This window comes from Solanum stenotomum, chromosome 5 (assembly GCF_019186545.1).
Source record: "Solanum stenotomum isolate F172 chromosome 5, ASM1918654v1, whole genome shotgun sequence".
NCBI classification, from domain to species: domain Eukaryota; kingdom Viridiplantae; phylum Streptophyta; class Magnoliopsida; order Solanales; family Solanaceae; genus Solanum; species Solanum stenotomum.
In genome coordinates, this window is record NC_064286.1 from 56,127,945 (window position 1) to 56,150,487 (window position 22,543).

Genomic DNA, 22,543 nt, shown 5'->3' on the forward strand with positions numbered 1-22,543 from the left:
GACAATCATTGTTTTCTTAATATGTGTGTCAATTGAAAAGTCGACAAGTAATTAGGGACAGAAGGAGTATTAGTTTAATTCTCTTCAATTTTAAAACTTTGTATAAATATTTTTTTACATTTTAAAAATTTTGATAAACCTGTAACGACTCATTTGGTCGTTTTGAGTACTAGAGCTTTTTAAAGCATAAAAGACTATTTCGATAGATTCTAAATGAGTATTTTGGTCTATTCGTAACTATATTATTAAATTAGTGGGTTAGTTTTAATAATTAATTTAGTTGGAAATAGATATATTTTTCTCGATTGACTACAGGGCCTGTAATGACTAGTGATCAACATGATTTTATTTATTAAGTTCATAAAGTTGAAACCCTCATTCTTCATGAGTATTGATCATGAAGATGCTTATGCTGTCATTGTTGATTGTTTTGAGCTGCTTCATAAAATGAATATAGTGGAGAGGCTTAATATTGAGTTTGTGACATACTAGTTTCGGGGAGAAGCAAAATGTGGTGATAGTCTCATGTTGAGTGCCGACTAGTAAAGGCATTACCTAAAACTTAAGGAAGCACTTTCTACCTTCTTCATCCAATTATATACCCCAAACTTTGAGCGATAAGAGGAGAGATGGTTTCTGAATATAGAGAAACGAAAGATATGTGTTGCAGCCTATGGGATCAAATTTTGTACTTTATCTAGATATGTGACAACATGCAAGAAGTTTCGTAAGGGACAACTAGAAAATGAACATCATTACTTGGGAAATACAGTTAGTAAAGTTGTCATAACATGTATGGATTGTTTAGCGAATGATGAACTAAGTGATCACTTTCAAATTCAGAGAAACCCTGGAATTAACAAAAATGGGCTAATTAGGTTGCGCCAATTGAGGTTAGAATCTTTACTACGATTCCATAGATTGATTGTCTATTAAAGAGAGTCATGACACGACTACTACAATAGTACCAATGCTTACTTCGTTAGATTTATGAAGTGTGTTAGTTTTGTTATCGACCTGATCTAAGAAAGAATGCAAATTGCTTGGGCTAAAGAAATAACAAATTTGGTAATGTTTTGCAGCTATTCAAGGGGTAGAAATGTGTGGGCTATTTGGGTACAATCTTATCGATAGGTATGATGTGTTCTAGTGAGGTATCTAACAGACTTTCATGGTGTGGTAGTACTAGGGTTATGTGGAAACGAATACGTCGATTGTCAAATGAGAATACTAACTACTTAATTGATACCAGAATGACAAACTCATGGATAAAGAAAGACAGAGAGTATACTTGGGTTAATGCAATTGAAGATTTCAGTTAGAAAGTGTGTATAAATCTGGGTTATTCTTTTGGATCTGATTGATATAACTGGGTTGTGGTGTCATGTCGATGAAAAGGTTGACTTCATGGTGATGACAAGGGCTTACTGAGCATGATGGTAGTACGAGTTAGTGATGTATTGTGATTGAGATGCAACTATAGAATATAGATTGTTGGTTAAATAAATTTTGTATGGTAATAATGACTTGTGAGTATCTAAGGTTGCGATTTTCTAATATTTAGTGAGTAACGTGGTTGTATGGAAAGTTTTGAGAGATGTTGGGGCACGACTCGAATAGAATTTAAAGGAGCTGGAGTCATAATGAAGATGAAATAAAATTAATGGGATGAATGTAGCCTTCAGAAAGAGGTGAGAGTAAGAATATTTTCTCCGGTTGCAAGGATTTAAAAGGTATCTTCAATGTGATTGAGAATTGGGTTCAGAGATGCATAATTTCATCTGTTTTGCTCTGGTTATAGTAATAGTGTCACATGTTTATCATATTGGTTAAAAACGATTGAAAAAGACTTGAGAAAATAGAGTACCTACGTTCAACTCGAGTGTGATGATAAGTTCTTTTGTGGTTTTGAGTTCAGTAATGAGTACTATTGAATTTTTAACGAAGGATATGGTAAGATCTATGAAGAGGAAATCAATGATAAGCTAAGATACATGAATTCCTAAAAAATTTCAAGGTATGTGCTAATATTGATAGATAAGAGGATTGAGTTACACAGTTGAATTTACAATTCAAAATATATTTTTTTCATTATACGTCTACATTTATGGTAATATGTTTTGTCAAGATATGGATTGGTAAGATAAGAAATGATTGATTACATCGATATTGAGCATGTGAAAGAACTTATGCATGTTTTGGACCATAAAGTTTGTTACTTTTGATTGTTAAAGGATCTAAGGAAGGGTTTCCCTCAGAGTTTTGATTTAGAGGGTGAAGTAAAACGTCATGGATTGTTGGTAAAAGGATGAGATCGGTAAGCGAGCTAGAGAAACAAGAGTCAGATATTTTGAAGGGTCGAGATATTTAGAATTTTGCACTATGGGAAGAGTTTGAGAAAAGTGAAGGAATAAGACCTCTCGTATAAACCTTTGGGGTGTAGTTGAAAGTTGTATTGATTTTTACCTATGAGTTTATATATGACTGTGAGATGTGAACTAGTTCGGTACAGACTTACTAGGAAGATTTATCATCAACTTTTATAAAGATTGAGTTTTGGTTTGGGTGACAAACAGTGAGGTATGGAAAATTTAAAATTTTACGTGGGGTTAGATTGCTCAAATTATGATAGATGACTTAAGAATGATGTACAAGGTGAGATATAATTCGACATGATTATTAAGAATTTAGAGTTTGATTAATACTACTCCATTGATGGGACTACATAGAATGTTATGATGCGTTACATAGACATTTGATGTTGAATAGAGGTTACGAGCTTATAGCATACATAATTATTTGAGTGACCAATAATTTCTCTAAGTTGTGGCATGAGGTATATGATGGTTTGAATGGTAGTTCAAACTTGGTATATGAATAATTACGTGAAGTTGACATTGGATGTGATCAATTGTTGTACCTCGATGGGAAAGGTACTATCAAATTTAAAATTAGTGCTATTAGCCTTGATTGAGACTCGTATTTGTCATGAAATGTTTAAATAGAAAGAGAGATAGCCATAGTTTGAACATGTATGTGATAAGAATACTTTGATACTAATGATGTTTTGGGGGTAAGGTAGATGATCGATGTGGTTATGATGTTTTGTTAGTATTAAGAATGTTGACTTCAGTGGATCGATGTGGGGTTCGATAAATCAAGTATGTGTGCAATTATAATATGGACTAAATTGGTGATTGTGGGTAGGTAAAAAAAATCAAAGAGATAGAGTCAGGTGAATGAAAATCTTTGATATGGGCACTATGGAAGGAGTATCTAGAGTTATTCGACCTTGGTTATGTACATTCTTATGTGACCAACTACTTCATTTTGGGCGTGGTTTAGAGGTATGATTCACTTTCTACGCCCGTCTGTGTTTTCGCTTCTATGGGGGAGTACCTAGTAGTGGATCGGGTGTACCGATTTTGTGATTGTCCTTCTAGAAGGATTGCATCCTTGGTAGACTTGTTCATTCCAGTTATGGAAGATTTGGTGTTGTTTTTGATAGTTAAAGTATACTAGTGATTCAACAGGCACAACTTTGTTTATGAAAATTTATAAGAGAGCTATTATGAAAATTTACAGTTGTTCAATAGACTTAAGATTTATCTCATCACCGGTATCATGTTTTGGCTATGTGTGATTGAGTGTGAGGACCATTGGGTCTAGTTTTGTCATTCTTAAGGTTTGACTATAATAACTACTAATCTAGCATTTCGATAGTGTTGTTAGAGGTGTTGTATGCTTTGGTGCATCACTCGATGGTAGGTACTTGATCATTTCCATCTTTGGATCAGATGAGTTCGATTCTCCATGATGATTACTTGATGTCTAAAGATCATATTTTTATAGCTTAAGCTCGATGAAATATTATGTTGTGAGGATGTAATCTTGATAAGATCTATGATGGCCTGTGCATTATGAGTGTGTGGTGGCTGGTTCAGGTTCACTCCTGATTGTAGCCAATATTGATTAAGGATTTTATCATGGTTATGTTAGATAATATTTGTCCTGACGGTTGTGTCAAGGTCTAGTTAGAGAATCTTTCAGTTGAAGAGTCCACTTGGGAATAGATTTGTTGTTAGTAGAGTTTACATATAATAACATTTATCATTAGAGTATTGAGATGGCCCCATTTGAGGCATTGTATGGGAGGAGGTGTAGAGATCTCCAATTGGTTGGATTGATATTTTTTATATGAGACCTTGGGTACTAATATTTTGAAGGAATTGTTGAGACAACTATCCTTTCTTACCCTCACCTTCTTTTGACCGTTCGAGGACGAACAATGGATAATTGGTATCTAATGTAACAACTCATTTGGTCGTTTTGAGTACTAGAGCTTTTTATAGCATAAAAGACTATTTCGATAGATTCTAAATGAGTATTTTGGAATATTCGTAACTATATTATTAAATTAGTGGGTTAATTTCAATAATTAATTTAGTTGGTGGTTAAATAATAAACACTAAAATTAGTAGTGAGCAATTTTTACCTCTTTTATAATTAGTCATATAATAATTAGGGTTAATAATTAAACTGCAGAAGAAAGGAAAACCAAAAGAGTCGCACAATCATAGAGCAAGATTGGAAAGGCGGGTTCAGGTAACTCTTTCACCGAAATTTTTCTAGCATTCTAATTGTATATTATTGGTTAATTATCGTTAGTGGGTCTGTATGATGAGTAGTGGAAAAAGATTAAAGAATTGAAAGGTGCAAAGTTGATTAACGTAATGATTGGTCAAATTGGGGGTAAGATAAAACAAATAATGTTTGAAAGGTTAGGTTACTATAATAATTAGGGAAGGTAATATATATATATGGGTGTAATTGGATAATGAATTAGAAGGACGATATGACAACTTCTGTATATGAAAATCTTAGGGATAAATTGTTGTGGGTTTGTCTGGGTAATGACAGCAACATAATTGAGGAATAATTATGGCATAGTATTGGTCAAGAATTGAAAGTTAATGATTATAATATGTGGTGTAGGAAATTGAGGAATAACTATGGCATAGTATTGTTCAAGAATTGAGTATAAAAATATATATATTATACTCCCTCCATTTCATATTAATTGAATTTTTGAGGTGTTTCACACCCTTTAAGAAAAATAGATTAAGACATAAAGTGACCATAGTTTTTCATTTTTACCCTTATTAATTATTGTCAAATTTATGATTAAAATAACTAAATATTAATTAATCACTAATTCCAATACTAACAAATGAAGGGTAAAATTGGAAGAACACTCTAAATGTAGTCTTGAAAACTGAACAATTAAGTTAAGTTGAAAAATGAAAAATGTCTCAATAATTCAATTACTCCATGGAGGGAGTAAGTCAAATTAATATATGTCACATAATGATTGGTGTGTGATAACACTTGCTTTTTAAAATCTGAAAGTAATTGAAACGCGATATAATAGTATCATTTCCAAATTATTTAAGTAGGCAATAAAACACCCACATAATTAAGATGTTTTTTAAAAAAATTCGAGACAAATTCAAATACTACTCTATGTCTTTCCTCTATATAAATGTGCATTCCCCATTGATATAGATGCAAATTTCTTACACATCAACTTTGTGAATAGTATCAAAGTTGAAGGATTATCAAAAATGGATAACTATACACTTGTGCTTGGATCAACTTTGGCCTTGAGCTTTTTTTACATTATTATAGCAAAAATATGCAATAGAGGCAACAAAAAGTTTCCACCAGGTCCATCACCATGGCCAATTATTGGAAATTTTCATTTGTTAGGTACAAAACCTCATAGATCACTAGTCAATCTTGCACAAATATATGGTCCAATTATGAGTTTAAAAATAGGACAAAAAACACTAGTGGTCATTTCTTCATCAACCATGGCAAAACAAGTCCTTCAAAAGCAAGACTTAGCCTTTTCCACTAGATTTATCACTAATGCCCTTCAAGCACATAACCATTGCAAATTTTCTGTGGCATGTCTTCCTGTTTGTCCTCAATGGCGAACGCTTCGGAAAATCTTGAACACAAATATCTTCTCATCCAATAGGCNGCTGGGAAGATTAACCTAGCGGATTATTTCCCTATACTTGAAAAGTTTGATCTTCAAAAAATAATGTATCGCACAAATATCCATTTTGGTAAGTTGTTTAAACTTTTAGGTGATTTGATCAATGAACGATTAGAGGAAAAACAAAGCAGCCACGGTGAAAAGAATGATGTTTTGGAAGTATTACTCAACCTCAGTGCAGAAAATCCCAAAGAGATAGATCACAATCATATAAAATCACTGCTCCTGGTTCGTGCTCTTCTATTTTATCCTTTAAATTTTAGAATATTTTCAACATTTCCTTCACCCCCATCTCCGCCTCCCGGTCTCATTATGAAGTAAGAAAGAAGAAGAAAATAATAATCGAGAATACACTTGGATTTGTGTTGCTAATTGAACTGGCTAACTGTGTGGTAGAAGATCAAGGGTTAACTACCACAAATAGAAAAGAAGAAATAACATAAGAATTAAACGAGATTTAGTCGGGCCAACTTCCTTAGGACAAAAGTAGATATATAGAGTTGTGCATTATAAATAAGAAGAATAATACAAAGAATTTGTAATTATAACCCTTATTTACAAGTCCCAATTATTCCTGAACCTACATGAAAATGGCTTTCTCAAACCTATAAGAGTAAAGAATTTCTTAAACCTATAAGAAAACAATGAGTTTCCCAAACCTACTAGGAGAACTAGTATAACTAAAATTCACAAAATTCAAGAAATAAACAGCAATTATTTTCCTTGACTTTGAATTATCTTTATCAATTGAAACATCTCTCTCTCCTGCCCTCAACCCTAGCAAGGTATTTACTTAGTACTGCACACACTAATCAAACTTAGGCAATGCCAAAATTTATCAGGGAGAAGGACCTAACTTGTCCCTCAACTATTTAATTGGTACAAAATAATCTTTCATCCACATTTTGGGCCCCCAAATACTCTTGACTTTAATACTTTGGCTCCAGAATACTCTAGATATAAATATTTGGCTCATATTTGCCCTTATTTTTAACGGCTTCCCTAAAGTAAAATTATTAAATATGTATTATTACGTTGGCTAATCTAATTGGTTCAAATTTAAGCTCTTCTCAAATAAATGATAAAAACTATATTGGATATACACAAAAGAAAAATTGCAGTACGTACATAGTTGTTTAATTAAATCATCTTCTATGAACTAATAATTTATAAATGAATGTCGTTGTTATGTTTCTCCTTTTTTCTCCCTTTAATTTGTTATTAATTGAGAAAAAATAAAAATTAAAATGGCGGACAAGATCCAAGAAGAAAAAAAAAGTGGAAGAGAGAGGAAGTGAGGGTGGGGGGGGGGGGGGGGGGGGGGGGGGGGGGGGGGGAGGTGAGTGTAGATAGTAGAGGATTGATCTTTTTCTATTTTTAATTTACCATGGAACCCAAAATCAGGCCAATCATACAAGTCCATATATTAATTAATTTCAAATTATTTTAATGGAAAAGGACCTAAAATACCCTTAAACTATGAGATTTAGTGTAAATTTACCCTTCATCCTTCTTATGAGTGTGAGCCATTAGAAAGATTCATTGAATGTCACATCTATCCCTATTATATTTTTCTAAGGTTAAGGGATCGAGTTAATTATGAAAAGTCATATGGGACTATGAGAATTGATAGGGTATGCAGTGTTAGAATATGCACATCGAAAGCATTATTCAAGATCACAAATCTTACCTAATAACTAAACAACATAATCTAAATGAATTGAAAGGATAACTTATAACATGTTGAAACTTTTATAAAACTCGTTTAAGAACAATGAATCTAGGGTTGCAGTTTTATGCTATTTCATGAATCTAGGGTTGCAGTTTTATGCTATTTCCTAACTAATTCTCTCAATCAAGTCTAATGTGGGTAAGTGTTTTTTTTAGAAAATGATGATCCTTTCTTAAGAACCACCGCCCCTATTTATACTTTTCAGCAAAAAAAAGAAGAATTTGAAAGAGAAAACATTATCAGTCATTAACCCCGGCAATAACAATTAACAACCGTTAAACATCATTAAGAGAAGTTAAAATGCAATCAACAACAAAATGTTCTTTTCTTTCTCCTTTTAAGGAAAACGTTTTTCCCTCTTTCAAACTAATAAATTATTTAAAGTCAAAACAATTTATTCCTATAGTATAGAAGACTAGTAAAGAAAATACCTCTTCTAGAGTAATCCTTTTCTTTCCATTGTACACATTGAACTTTAAATTATGGAAAATGTGTGGTTTTGATCCTTGAAGTTAAATATTTAAAGGATTCATTATTTAAAATATTTGAATTTAAAAAATGTAATGGTTAAAGTATTTTCTGAAAGTAGTTGTTAGGACAACATTGATAGACCTAAGAAGTTCATTGACCCACTAAACCTTTTCGTGTGTACCATATTTGACCTGTATTAGTAACCATTGAAAAAGAGAATAGAATTGAATTGCTAATTAATGAACCACGAACAGAGCAAACGTTATAGTAAATGGGATCAATTTATATATTTAAAATAACTATTTTGATTTTATTTGAAGGGTTGCCAGCCACAGTACTAACCCTATTGTAGATTTACTGTAGTTTTTAAAGCATATGAAACCAAAGAGAGAAAAAATAGAGTATTACCATCGAGAGTCGAGAGTATCACAATTTACAGAGTTAATATCTTAAAAGGTCACTCAACTTAGAGAATTTAGCTAGTAAAGTCATTGAACTTTGTTTTGTATCAATAAAATCACTTAATTTGTGTATTTATATCAATAAAATCACTCAACTAAATTTATCATTAAATTACTTTTTATAACATGTAAAAATAAACTCCACAATAAATAAAAAATTTAAAACTCAATAAAAAAAATTTAAAGACAAACTTAATTAGTTAAACAAATACTCTTATGATATTACATTACAATAAACAAATATACACTGATACTCAAAACAAATTCACGACGAAAACTCGAAGGTCACAAAATTCAACTTTATTTTTCCACTTCTGTCTACGAGTTTTTATTTTTCTATTTTCAGAAAGTTGTGAGAATGTTTAAAAAAAAATTATGCTCTGTTTACGGCGAATTTCAGAATGCATCGCATTGGTGAGTATTTTCCAAAAAAAAAGTGAGTATTGAACTTCTATTTTGTTTCGTTTTTAATGTTTTTTCTATAAAAATATTTGTGGAACACTTTAATTTCATGGAAAATGATAGGTACTTAACTTTTTTCGCTATAAATGATAATTGTAGAGCAGGAAATTTCATATGATATTATTGTATATTTAGTTATTGAAATGCCATAAGAGTATTTATTTAACTAATTAAATTTGTCCATAAAATTTCTTAATGAGTTTTATTTAATTTTATTTACTTATGGGATTTATGTTTCATGGTATAAAAATAATTTTCATTTTTGCCCAATTTAGTTGATTGGTTTTATTGATACAAATACATATGTTGAGTGATTTTATTGATACAAATGCATGAATTGAGTGATTTTATTGATATAAAATAAAGTTTAATGACTTTACTAGATAAATTCTCTAAGTTGAGTGACCTTTTAAGATATTAACTCCAATTCACAAGAGGGGGAATGAATTGAAGGAATGAATTGTAGATTATGTAATTTATTAGTTAATATAATTGTAGGTTATGTGATTTTTAGTTAATAATTGTAGATTATGGAATATTTTATGCTTTCACAAGTATTTATGAATCTTTCCATTTATTTAGTTCATTTTAACCCCATATATTTCAATCCAAATAATATTTAGACAAATTATTGGCTCATATATTTATCATCTTAATCCATTTTAAATCGTTCAAATTCATGTCAATCTGCCTATACCCCAAATTTATAATTTAAGAGAATTATTAAATATTACAGGACTTATTTTCTGGTGGTACTGATTCACCAACAACCACATTAGAATGGGCAATGGCAGAAATACTAAGACAACCAGAAATTATGAAGAAAGTCCAAGTTGAGCTTGCAGAAATCGTTGGAAAAGGAAAACCAGTAGAAGAATCAAATATTCCTAAACTCCCTTACTTGCAATTCATTGTCAAAGAAACCTTGAGATTGCACCCACCAACTCCATTTTTAATACCCCGAAAAGTTGAGCAAGATGTTGAAATGTGTAACTATATCATCTCGAAGGGCTCACTAGTACTAGTTAATGTGTGGGCGATTGGCCGAGATCCTACTTTTTGGAAGGATCCTTTGGTATTTAAACCCGAGAGATTCCAAAGTTTAGAAGTGGATATGCGAGGGCAAGATTTTGAATTGATTCCTTTTGGTGCTGGTCGAAGAATATGTCCTGGTTTACCATTGGCATTGAGATTAGTCCCAATAATGTTGGGTTCACTCTTGAATTCCTTCAATTGGAAACTTGAAGCAAACATTGAGCCAAAAGACTTAGACATGGAGGAAACATTTAGTTTCATCTCATCCAAAGCTCATCCTTTGCGAGTTATCCCATCTCCTCTTTGATGTTTGTATAATGTAATAATTGAGTGCACGTAAGATTTCCTACTGTTGTTGTTTTTTCAGGTTTATTATTTTTGGTCCTTTTCCTTTTCAAAACAAAATAAATTTTGTATGTTTTACATTTTTTGGTCCTCTTTTGCACTTGAAAGTGTCTTTTTTTAAATAAACACCTTGCCCGTTAATTCACGAAATTTGGAGAAAAGCTACTATATAGAGTTTAATTGATTGTCCACTTGACATTTAATTTTTCAAATGGGGACATATATTCGTCTCCTTAGGTTATCTTTCATTTCTATCATATTATTTCTTCCTTTGTTGGTGGAAAGCTTTTGACCATGTTTCCTTGTCAAAATTGAAAAATATATATTTTATTTTTAAAGTGAAAAATGATACTTGGAAATTAATAATGTTTGGTTATGGCTATTAATTGGAGTTGTTTTTGACTTTTTGTGAGTAGTTTGGTGATAAAAAAAATAAAACAACCTTTTGTTGGTTTTTTACATGTAATGACCCAGTCGGTCATTTTTGAAAAGTTTCATGAATATATTGTTTTACCCCTCCCAATATCGACCCCGAGTCTTTTATATTGAGTTTGAAAAGTTGATTTCGAACTTTGAGTTAAAAGTTGAGAATTTGGTAAGTTTGTGATTTTGAAAGGTTAAGTTGCTTAAAAGTGATTTTTGGAGTCTTTTGGAGTTTCGAGTGTCGGAATGAAATTTTATCGATTCTATTAGTCCTAGAATGTGGAATCTGGCCTAAGAGAGTCGTCGGTTTCAAATTCAGATCAGTCTTTTTGAGGATTTGAGGTCCTAAGTTAGAATATTGTGGAAATTTAGCCTTTGGATTGACTTTGATCAGCATTCGGGGTTTGGATGCTCGGACAGGAGTTCGAGAGTTCCGTTGGATTTGGGAGATAATTTTATGCTTAGGTGAGGTCTTGGTTAATTTTTTAGAGGTCTCGAGCTTGTTTTAACCTTTTTAGGCATTATGTTAGTTTCTTGTGACTTTCACAAGTTTTGGGTCAAGGAGACCTCAGATTCGTGTTTCGACTGTTCCATTGAGTCTGAAACATCGAGTATAGTCGATTTTCATATATGATTTAAGTGCACGGGGTTTCGAACGAATCTCAAGGGTCCCTTCAATGATTTATGCTTGGTTGTATTTATTTTGCTGAGCCTACATACCTCATTTTTGGGAAGACTTGTTCGCTTAAGCTAAGTTCGTAGAAGCGAATGAGGCTTCGCTATTGCGAGAGGAACCACTTTTTGGGGTTTGCTTTAGTGATAACCACTTAAGCGCACTTGGGTCTGCTTTTGCGACATCAGAAAGGGTTTTAGACCTACCCATTTCAGGGTTTTAGCCCAATTTTCCATTTTTGAGCTTGGTGTAATCCTTGGAGGCAATTTTGAAGAGATTTCTTGCGCTAAATCTTTTGAGTAAGCTTTTGTGACCCTAAAACTTTATTCCCTTTGATTATTTATGGATTTTAACAACAATACTTAGGATATTGATTGGCAAATGATAAGGTTTTTCAAAAACTTAAGTTCTAAACTGAAATGGAGATTGTGAATTGATTTTAATTCCTTTTTCAAAATGATTTTCATCAATGAGTTCCAAATGTCTTGGGTAATTTCTTCAAGTAAAGATTCTCATATTCAAACCTCATCTTCGGAATTGGATTTTTGAGTTGATTGACCAATTTTTCAAAGTATAGGATGTGGGTATTATTGTTTCCCAAATCTTATTGTGGTTACTTGATTGAAATAGATTGTGTGGCTTTGGACGTTGTTCGGAAGGGGAAGACTCAAGTCTTGTATTGACTATTTGATTGAATTAAGGCAAATGATCTCTTAAACCTTGTGAATCTAGTAGAATCGTGTATTTCTCTTCATTGTGTGTGTTGGAGCCTAATGAGAATGAGATGATGGATTCATTGTTCCACTTGATTAATCATAATGAACTAAAGAGAGATTAATTAAAAGGCAACGTTTGATCATTCTGCTTTGTGAATTTCCTTGTTGTGACCCCTATTTGATTGATTGATGAAATGCTTTGATGGCATGAATGTGGACTTGAATTGCTTGAGTTGTTGTCTTTTTCTTATGAGGTGAAATTGCTTATTTTAATTGATTGTTGTACATCGTGTTGAGACATGTGATATAAAGTCGAAGAGAAATGGTTCTGCCTAGTGAAGTGATATAAAGCCGAAGATAGATGGTTCCGACTAGTGATATAATGCAAAAGGGAAATGATTCCAGCAAGTGATATGAAATAAAGCAAAAGGGAAATGGTTCCGGCTAGTGATGTGATATAAAACCGGTGGAAAATGATTCCGGCTAGTGAAATTGTGCCAAAAGGGAAATGGTTCCAAAAGGGAAATGGTTCCGACAAGAGTTGACTATTGTGATTGATCTACTTGTTACTTCTGATCGATTTATTTGTTATTTGTGATTGACATACTTGATTCGTGTTGATTGTTGAACTGTGACTACTAAACTGTGTGGCTAAGCCTTGTGAACTGTGTATTGTGAAACTGTTAGGTTGGGCTGATTTCTTTGCAGGTTGTATTTTGAGGAGGTCCGGTTGGGATGAAAGGAGTATTCGATTTCTAGCTAGTATTTCTTGTTTATTAGGTTGCTTCATAAGTACCGTGTTGGTTGATACTTACTCCTTGCTTCTACACTTGTTTAGGTTCTGAGCATGGTATCAAGTGATTTCTCTTCTTCTTTTATTTTCGAGGCTTGTTAAAGGACTTTGAGAGGAAGTTTCTTGTCATCTCGGTGGGCCCTGTTGTTTCTTATTTTATGCTTTGTTCTATTTGACAAATAAAGACATTGAGACTTGTAGTTATATTTAAATTCTGCACTTTATGTATTAGTGACTTGTACACGTGATAACTAAGTTTTGGGGTTATAATAGAATGAATAAGTTTTTCACTTTTATCTTGGCTTGATTTATCTTTCCGTATTTCTTTCGTTTCGTTGGATTGAGGTAGACTTGCCTTGGTGGGAATAGACAAGTGTCATCACGTCCATTTTTGGATTGTGATACAAGGAAATGCCTTTATATATATATATATATATATATGATCTTGGGCATATTTATATGCCCAATTACTATAAATTACCCATCTTTTAACTGGAGTTTAAGGACATTCACTAATCTAACTAATATGTTTTACTTAGAATTGCAATGATTGCATACTAATATACATAATTAGCAATTTTGCAGGGTTCCTAAGGGAAGTGATCGATTCAAGGAAGGAAAAGGAGTTGAAGACGACAAGTGACGCCAGGAGCACAAGCTAGCGCAGCGCCCCAAAATCACTGGTGCAGCAAGGGCGCGACGCGCCAAGGCCCAGTTTACTGGGGCTGCATTTTGGCGCACTGGCAGCGCGGCGCGCCATCCTGCCAGGTGCGATTAGGGCGCGATGCCCCAGTGTTGTTTGGACGTTTGAGCGAAAGTTGATTTAAAAAAGACTCATTGTTGAAGTAGATTTAGGCTCTAGTTTTCCTAACTTCTATAAATAGTCCTCTAGGGCTAATTTGTGGGGGTTCGACATTATTTTGGTGTGCAAGAAGAATTTTCATCGTTTGTAATAGGTTTCGATTTCCTAACTCTTCTATTTTTCGAAAATCGCATGAACAATAGTATTTTGTGGTTTTCTAATAGCATGAGTGGCTAAACTCCCTAGTTCTGGGACTGTAGCTATGAATCAAATGTTGAATATTTAAGGTTTATGAATTAATTCTTGGTTGTCATTATAAATTATTTCGATATTGTTGTTTTAGTATTTTATTCTTGTGCACCATAAGATAAATCTACTGTCTAATCTTAAAATCGAGAGAGGAGGGATTAGATAGATAGAGAATATAGAGAGCTTGATCGACCCATTAAGTTGAGGTGATTTGTGTTCAGGAGTGACACCCGGACGAACAACTCGCTTGGTTACGAAACAAGATGAAATATAAATGCTCGCTAGATAGTCTGTTTATCCCTGCTCAACGATGTAGTGGCAGATTCAGGATTTCTGTGAAGGGGGTTTGAAATATAAAGAAGTAAACATATGAAAATTACAAGATAAAAAACTGAGCGAGATATAGGAGGAAACTAGTAATCTGAATCCAATAAGTTTAACTTGTCTTGTCATGCCGCGTTTAATTTTTTTTTACTTTTACCCTTTTTCATCGAGATTTGTGCTTTTTTTCTCTTTTATATTGCAGTGTTCTACTCAATTTTTTACATTTTTTTAAAAAAATTCAACCACTAAGATATTATAATATATATTCATAAGATAAATAATTAACATCGTCGATGTTATAGTTCATTTAATTCAATTTATTAGGTTAGTCATTCGTGAAAAAGACAAATGATGAATAGAACAAATAAGTTTAGTTTAGTTTTCATCTTTTTAAAATCGAACTGAAAAAAATAAGAAAGAAATACTATAAAATTAAGGGGGGAGGGGGGGGAAATCAATTAATTAGATTTTATTAAAAGATTATACACGACTTTTAATTTCTTCATTCGATTAACTTTAATTTAATTTATTTTTATATAATTTTTTTTGTAAATCAATTTCAAATTTAATAATAATTCATCGTTAGTACATGGAAAGAGACTTATGTAGAAATAAAATGAGAAGTATAAATAAGAAGAATAAAAGACAAAAGTGTCTATAATATGTCTAATAAATTTAAACAAAGATAAATTGAGAAAAACAAAATAGCATAGAGAGAAAAATAATGATAACAAAAATAATAAAGCTTTACATTGAACCAAAAATAGTGAGACATTTCATTGAGTTGGGATTTGAGCCCGAAACCAGAGCCCATACAGCCTTCCAAAATCAATGAAATGGAGTTAGATTTGAGCCCAAAGCAAGAGCTCATTCAACCTTTCAAAGAATAAATAACAAATGGGAAAATGTTGCAAGTAAGAATTGAACCCAGGCCCTCTTGGTTAGAGTTGAACTCCTTAACCGCTGAGCCATGCTTCTATTTATATTTGAGGGGGTTCATTTTAATATATGTACTCATAAAATTATAAATAGACCTTATATATACAGTGTAATTTTTCGTTGAGGGGGTTCACTGACCTCCACGGTGGCGCTCCACAATTATTTGTTTGATATATCGTCCTCGGCCCATAGAACACCGGCAAATGAGATGGATTTTATTTGTGATATCATAGATGTCCCTAATTCTGGTGATGATCAAGTTAATCGGAATAAACATCCAGATAAGAGATGTGCGTTCACTGCCATACTCAGTGAAATAGAATGGTAAGTAATTGAAATAGTTTTACTTATATACACTGAAAAAAATATGTAACTCTCAATCTTGTAAAAGGTAAATTCATTCCATATATAGCAATTGTTTCATGTAATTTGCCATTGTATAGGTTTTATAAATAATGCACTCACCCTGGTGATAAACAAAGAAAAGAGTTTGTAGACAAAAATGTCTTTCTTATCCCCATTTCTAATGATTTACATTCTTCGAAAAAGTATTTAACTTGCTTTGAGTGTATTCGAACAATTCCAAGCAGAAGGTAAGCAGACTGTCGTAGTGCAAAGGGTAAGCTCGGAAACATGATGAGCTCTAGAAATAAATTTCAAACAATACATTAGTATCATTGAAGAAACAATTTCTAGGGCTTTGAAACAGAGGTTTCTTACGAGTTTATTATTGAATGCCATGAGAGACTTCATAATATATGGGTAATGGATAAATATGGAGTAGATTTTGTTGTCTCCTGTATTAAGATTAGCAAATTAGAAATATTAAAGATGAAAAGAAAAGAATTATTCGAGTCCACAAAACTCACTGTGTGTCCTGAAGATATTTAATCCCCTCAAGTACCCAAGGTTGTAGATTAATTCCTCCCAAGATAAAAGCGGATTAACCATTAAAGAATTAGTGATACTTTAAACTTTGATAATTTCAACGAACTCAAAAATCTGCAACAAGATCACACACAAAGACATGGTCGATAGATTTTGTTTATAAGAAATGTGTGCAGAAGAAGGGAAGAATTCGATGTGAAAAAATGAGAGAAAGCCTCTCTATTTATAGCTAACAAAGGGTAGTATGAAAATGTGTTAATTGTGCCTTATTGGAAATATCTAAACTCTTTGGAAAATAGATATCCTTTCACAAAGGTCACAATACTTTGGAAAAGGCACACCCTTTCAAATGGTCATAACCCTTAAGAAAATACACAATCTTTTGTAAAGATCACAACCCTTCGTAAAAGTTGCAACCCTTTATGATAGTCACAACCCTTCACTTCCTATTCACACCTTCAAAAATCCCCCACATGAATGAGAATGACTATTATTAAAACATATGCATGAAAAACTGTGTGACTCATAAGTAAGGATTTATTGCATCTGGATAAGTCGATTTTGTAACACCTCAGATTTGAGAAGGGGCATAATATCAATTTTCAGAAGTTTCTAGTGCCACCTAACGGAGGCCAGCCATGGCTCATGGACTGAGCCACAGACCATGGGTCTGGTCTGTGGATTGGCCACCTAACAAGGCCCAGAGGACCACGAACAATGGCTTGGACCAACAGACTGTCGTTGGGTCCACGGTCCGTGGATTGAGGTTCATGGATCATGGCCTCAAATTAACTTTCTGACGTCGAATGACGGACATACAGGACAGACCGTTAGTCAAACCACGGTCTGTCGGTCTCACCCGTCGTTACTGGCGGCAGTTATTTCCTAGGCGCAGTTGGGTCTTTTCCTAATTAGTCTAGCTTAATACTATGTTATTTTTCCTATGCCTAAAACCCCTATATAAGTATTTTAACTCTAAAATTTTTCAATTAAAAATCATTCTCTCAAATTTACTAAAGAAAAACAAGTCTTCCTCCCAAATATTTCTCTCTCTAGAAAACTTGAAGAAGAAGGGTCCAAACTAGGGTTTGCAAGTTAATTCTACAATTCCTCCATTGAAGTTAAGCAATTGACATTGAGGTATGATAGTTTTCATCCATGGATTCCTTCCATTCATAGAGTTCCCAAATTTTCCTACTTTCAAAGTTAGAATTCCCCAATTGAGTTAGGATTTTCTTATATATTATGAGTTCTCTTTATTATTTATTTAATTGATGGAATTACGATCTCTTATGCATGAATTGATGAAATTCGATGGTTTTATGTTGATTTCCCCATGAACTAATGTAATTCCCATGTTTTCCAAATTATGATGATATGGCGTGGGTTTTGGATTATGAATGAAGAGTTTATGAAACTAAGCATGTTCTTATGAAATTTATGTAAATGTTTTAAGGATTCTTTGAGAGTGAAGTATAAATGATGATGTTGTTGTTGTGTTGTTGAAAGGATTTCTCACATACACATAAAAGCATGATTGTGAAAGGTTTTCTCACATAATAAGGGTTCTAAAGGTTGAAAGGTCTTCTCACCTAAATGAATCAAAGATAAAGAGTTATTCTAATTAAACCTAGCTTGGATTGGTTATTGAATGATACCTTTCCATGGATGACTAATAAACCTATCTTGGATTGGCAAGATAATGTGCCTTTCCATGGATAATAAGAATAAGTAAAGAAAATTACTATTATGTGGGATTTATGCTTAGCACCGAGAGGATATTAAGATGGAATCTCCCCCATTAGTAGAGGTCGGGTTTCTAGAAGCAATCTCGTTATCCCTTACCTATGTGTCCCCATATAATGATCGTCTAGATAGACATTAGCTAGTGGATCCACCTAAGCTATAAGTTCATCGTCCTTACCTTGGCAAGTAGGACAACCATTTTCGCTGTGAGACACCGGAGAATCATGTTATAGCTCACATGGTATCTATGTCGGTTAAGGATACTTCCCACAATAATAATGAACTAAGGTTACTTCAATAAGTATCTCACATGTGTTCAAAGGTTTTTAAAGAAGTTATCTTGCATTGACCATGTTTTATGACTCATGTTTTCTAACCCTTTTTATATAATGTTTTAGCTTAGTCTTGCATGTTATGAAAATGTCCTATTTTAGCACGATTTAAATGTTTATATGCATGACTATCATACTTGGAATATATTTGTACTAACACATACTCTTGCCTACATTCCCCCAAATGTAGGGTTCGACAGTTAGGGTTCTCAGTTTCGTGGCTAGAGGTTGACTTGAGAGATTTTGAGCTTTGGTGAGTCCTCAAACTTCGAGGACGGATTTTCATTATTTTCAGTCCTCTTTCTTATTTTCAATTTTGGACATGATGTATGGGCTAGGCCCAATTTCATTCTATTGTACTAGATGACTAATGAGACAAAGTGTTTAGACTTCCAGTCTACTTTTATAAAAACTATTAAGACTTGAAATGTATTTCTTTACCTCTTTTGTTCTATGTCTTCTGTTATAAATGTTAAGTGGCTTGTATGGGGCCTTTCGGGGTCCTATACGCCATGTTACATCTAGGGTGTACCCTGGGTCGTGACAGGTTTCCCTTTGAACTTTCAGTAGTGAATGTATATCAGATAGACTCGGTCAATCAGTAGATTTGAGAGTACCTATTTTTTTATAGATCAGTTGACAGGGGCCTTGCCGACCGAGGGCATAGTTTTAAGTCGAGGTATACTTGTTTGTTTTCTTGATTGCGTATGGCTGCCATGCGCTAGTAGCAAATGGTTCAGCAGGGTCAACTCGGGCTTGAGTTTTGGTATTAGGATCTAGTTGTGCCCCTTGAGTTTGGGGCGTGATTATTTAATCGATAAATTAATATTTATTAATTTAATGAATGTTTTTTTTTAAGCATGTCCGCTAAGCATGGTGTGCCTAGGGCTAGTTTTACTAATAAAATGAAAAGGATCTCAAAGAGAAGAGTGCAAGCAAGGGGGGCTAGGCCTTACCTTACTAATCTTAATGAGGTAACAAGGTAACAAACCTCTACTAATTAACAAGCATCAAGAAACTAAGATCTAGAGAAAACTAGATATTTTATTATCATCATAGAGTTTATAATACACTTTGTGATGATACTACAAATGAGGATGCTTAAATAATGCAAAAATATAAAATCTAAGAATAAAGCTAGGTTATCAACCTCAAACTTTATTTTATATATATAAGAATTAAAAGAGATGGATTGCCCGTGTAAAGTAACTTGAAGTATTTCCCTCTTGTCTTCTTCATCAAATATGTCCAACAAAACTTGATAGTTCATCACTTCTTTTTGGATCGTGTTGTTGTTGAAATTGTCATATGATTTTGCTTATCTAGTCGCATTNTAAAAGATATGGATTGCCCGTGTAAAGTAACTTGAAGTATTTCCCTCTTGTCTTCTTCATCAAATATGTCCAACAAAACTTGATAGTTCATCACTTCTTTATGGATCGTGTTGTTGTTGAAATTGTCATATGATTTTGCTTATCTAGTCGCATTGGTAGTTGCCTTGGAATAAATTCCTCAGTCACCTTACCATCCCAACTATGTTGCCTTTCATATGTCTTCTTTTTGTTTTTGTTGCTTTCACTTCTTTGTTGCCTAGGCGAAAGATCTCCATCCTTGACTACCCTATCAAATAATATGTCTAACATATCATCCTCATCATCTTCGTCAAACATTTCACTGCCCAAGTCACTATCATAAGTTATAGTTGGACTATGTCTTAAAACTTCAGCTTCTGGCTCATAACTTATTTCCAATACCTTGGTGTTAATGGTCAAAATCTTTTTGGAGTTATCAATTGTCACTGCCATAGATGGATTTGCCTTACTTGAAGGCACAAATATGGGTGCTTGAGGACTTAACTTACTCCTTGTAGGTGCATACTCCTCTTCCTCAACTAAATCTGCCCATCTAGAATCTCTCGTTTTCTTGACCAAACTCTTGTCATTTCTTTTGAAATGTGGTACGATCATTGGGTTTTCTTTATTCAAGAGTAGTTTTTGGATTAGAAACTTAAAGAATTGGACTGGACAAAGCATGGAGCTCTTGATCAGAATTGGTCATTAGGGCATCAAAGGTGTTAGAGCACACAATATTCCTTGACACTTTATCTTCACAATTTATCGTTTGCTCCTTGTGTGGTGGGTTAGTGCAATCTAGTTGAGATATAATGAAGGTTATTTTTGATTATATCTAAATCTTTGTTCTTACTAATTTATGTATCATATTTATTGATTTCACATTTAAAAAAATATTATAATAAAGTACAACGAATACATAAAAATCATTGTACCTTACTAATTTCAACCTTGTGATGCTGGGATAATAACAACTTTCAAGATGTATTATCATAACAGATTTTATCGTAGGATATTAGAAGGCTATGAAGTGGGACAAACTGATCCAGCAAAAATTAATGTTTTGGATGCTATCAATTTTGCAATCCCTGCTTGGACAACAAATGTTCAGCAGAGACAATACCATATTGTTTTCGACACTGTGAAATTCGTTCGAGGGATGCAATCTTAGAGAATTTGAATGAACCTACTTGTAAAAACGTCATTCATGAACTTGAGGTCATGATTAATGATCTCGGTTACCACAATAAAATGGATGTCAATAACCTGTTGGATTATCTGAGTGGAAGTGATATATGTTCAGAGCTCCAGAGCTTAGGAGAAATTATGGATACCATCGGAAAAAGCAATGTTGATGATGAAGTTGAAGATGATACTATACCTTTGGAACCAGTTATGCGTAAGGAAGCACTTATCGCATCTAGAACTCTTCACAATTTTATGGTGCAATTCGAAAAGACAACACCGGAACTCTTGGATGAAATAAGAAAAGTTAGAGATGAGCTTCAACAAGATTTAAATTTTAAGAAAAAAGAGAGCACAATATAAAATCATACTTCACTAAATTGTCTTAGATATATTTGTTCTTTTAAAGAATTATTAATTTATGATATTAATGGGACCATATATTTATATAGGGGTCTTCTGAAAATATATTATCTTATTATCTTATCGAAATTGATGATATTTTCCATTGGCCTAAGTCGAGATCGGAGGAAAATATTATTTTAGAGAGATTATTAATTTACCAAGTATTAATTTATAGAGGTTTTACTGTATTATTATTATTATTTTATTTGGCTTGGCCCATTTTTGTTTTTTTTCTTTTTATTTTACTTCTTTTTCCCCATTATTATTAGCAATAAACTAACCCTTTATTAAATCTGAAAATTATATTACTCATTCTCACAAGTCATAAATTATTTATAAAAGTTACACAAAGGGTTAAACTTAGAAAAATGGGCAAAATATATAAAACGATTAAGAGGGTCGTTACAGATTGAGTATGCAATTTTTATGTGTTTGAGATTGTGAATGAACTGAAGGTTCAAGAAAGGGAAAGGCTCTATTAGGGATAGCTTGCATTCGAGATTTTTAGTTGAGGTAGGTTGTGGCTAATTGGAGTTAGACTTAACTTCATGTATGCTCTTGAGTTGATTACTTGTTGATTGATCTTTAGACCTTCTTGATTAATAATGTGAATTTGGCTGCTAAAAATTCATAGTTGGATCGGGTACACACCAGTGCATATGCTATATAATATATATGCATGTTATAATATTACAAAGGGTCGAGCACCATGCACATATATGAGAGGGGATAGAGATGTATCCAAGAGAGGATAACGATGTATCTTAGAAGGAATTTTTGAAAAAAATTTAAATCGTTGAAAAATTTAGAGATTATAATATCTTAAATTGTCTATTTATGTAATTTTTTCAAATTCTTTTAGGAAGCTAAAGCACAAAAAGGGACAGCCTTCGCCATTTTGAAATTAATGATGCGTACTTCCGCCTTTCACTTTTTTTAAATATTTTTTAGTATATTAAGAGGAAAATTTATTGTCTTTGTATTAAATTATATATCCATTTTACTCGTCTCTTAAAAATTTATAACTAGAAAAAATATTTTTACTAATTTGTCTCTTAACTTTTTTTGATACACTTTATTTATTTACTTATTCATCGATATCAAGATTAACAATAAAGATTATTATTTTTTAAACTTTATAATATT

The 22,543-nt window shown here is 32.8% G+C and overlaps 1 protein-coding gene and 1 pseudogene across 1 annotated transcript; both read left to right on the top strand.

The window, feature by feature from the left end:
• The first annotated feature begins 5,873 nt into the window (after positions 1-5,873).
• Positions 5,874-10,705, top strand: LOC125864157 (geraniol 8-hydroxylase-like). The gene is made up of 3 exons (XM_049544078.1): positions 5,874-5,981; positions 6,044-6,292; positions 9,927-10,705. The coding sequence occupies exons 1-3, from the start codon at positions 5,874-5,876 to the stop codon at positions 10,530-10,532; spliced, it is 963 nt and encodes a 320-aa protein (XP_049400035.1). The 3' UTR covers positions 10,533-10,705.
• A 10,054-nt stretch (positions 10,706-20,759) lies between these two features.
• Positions 20,760-21,381, top strand: LOC125864158 (uncharacterized; annotated as a pseudogene).
• Positions 21,382-22,543: the final 1,162 nt, after the last annotated feature.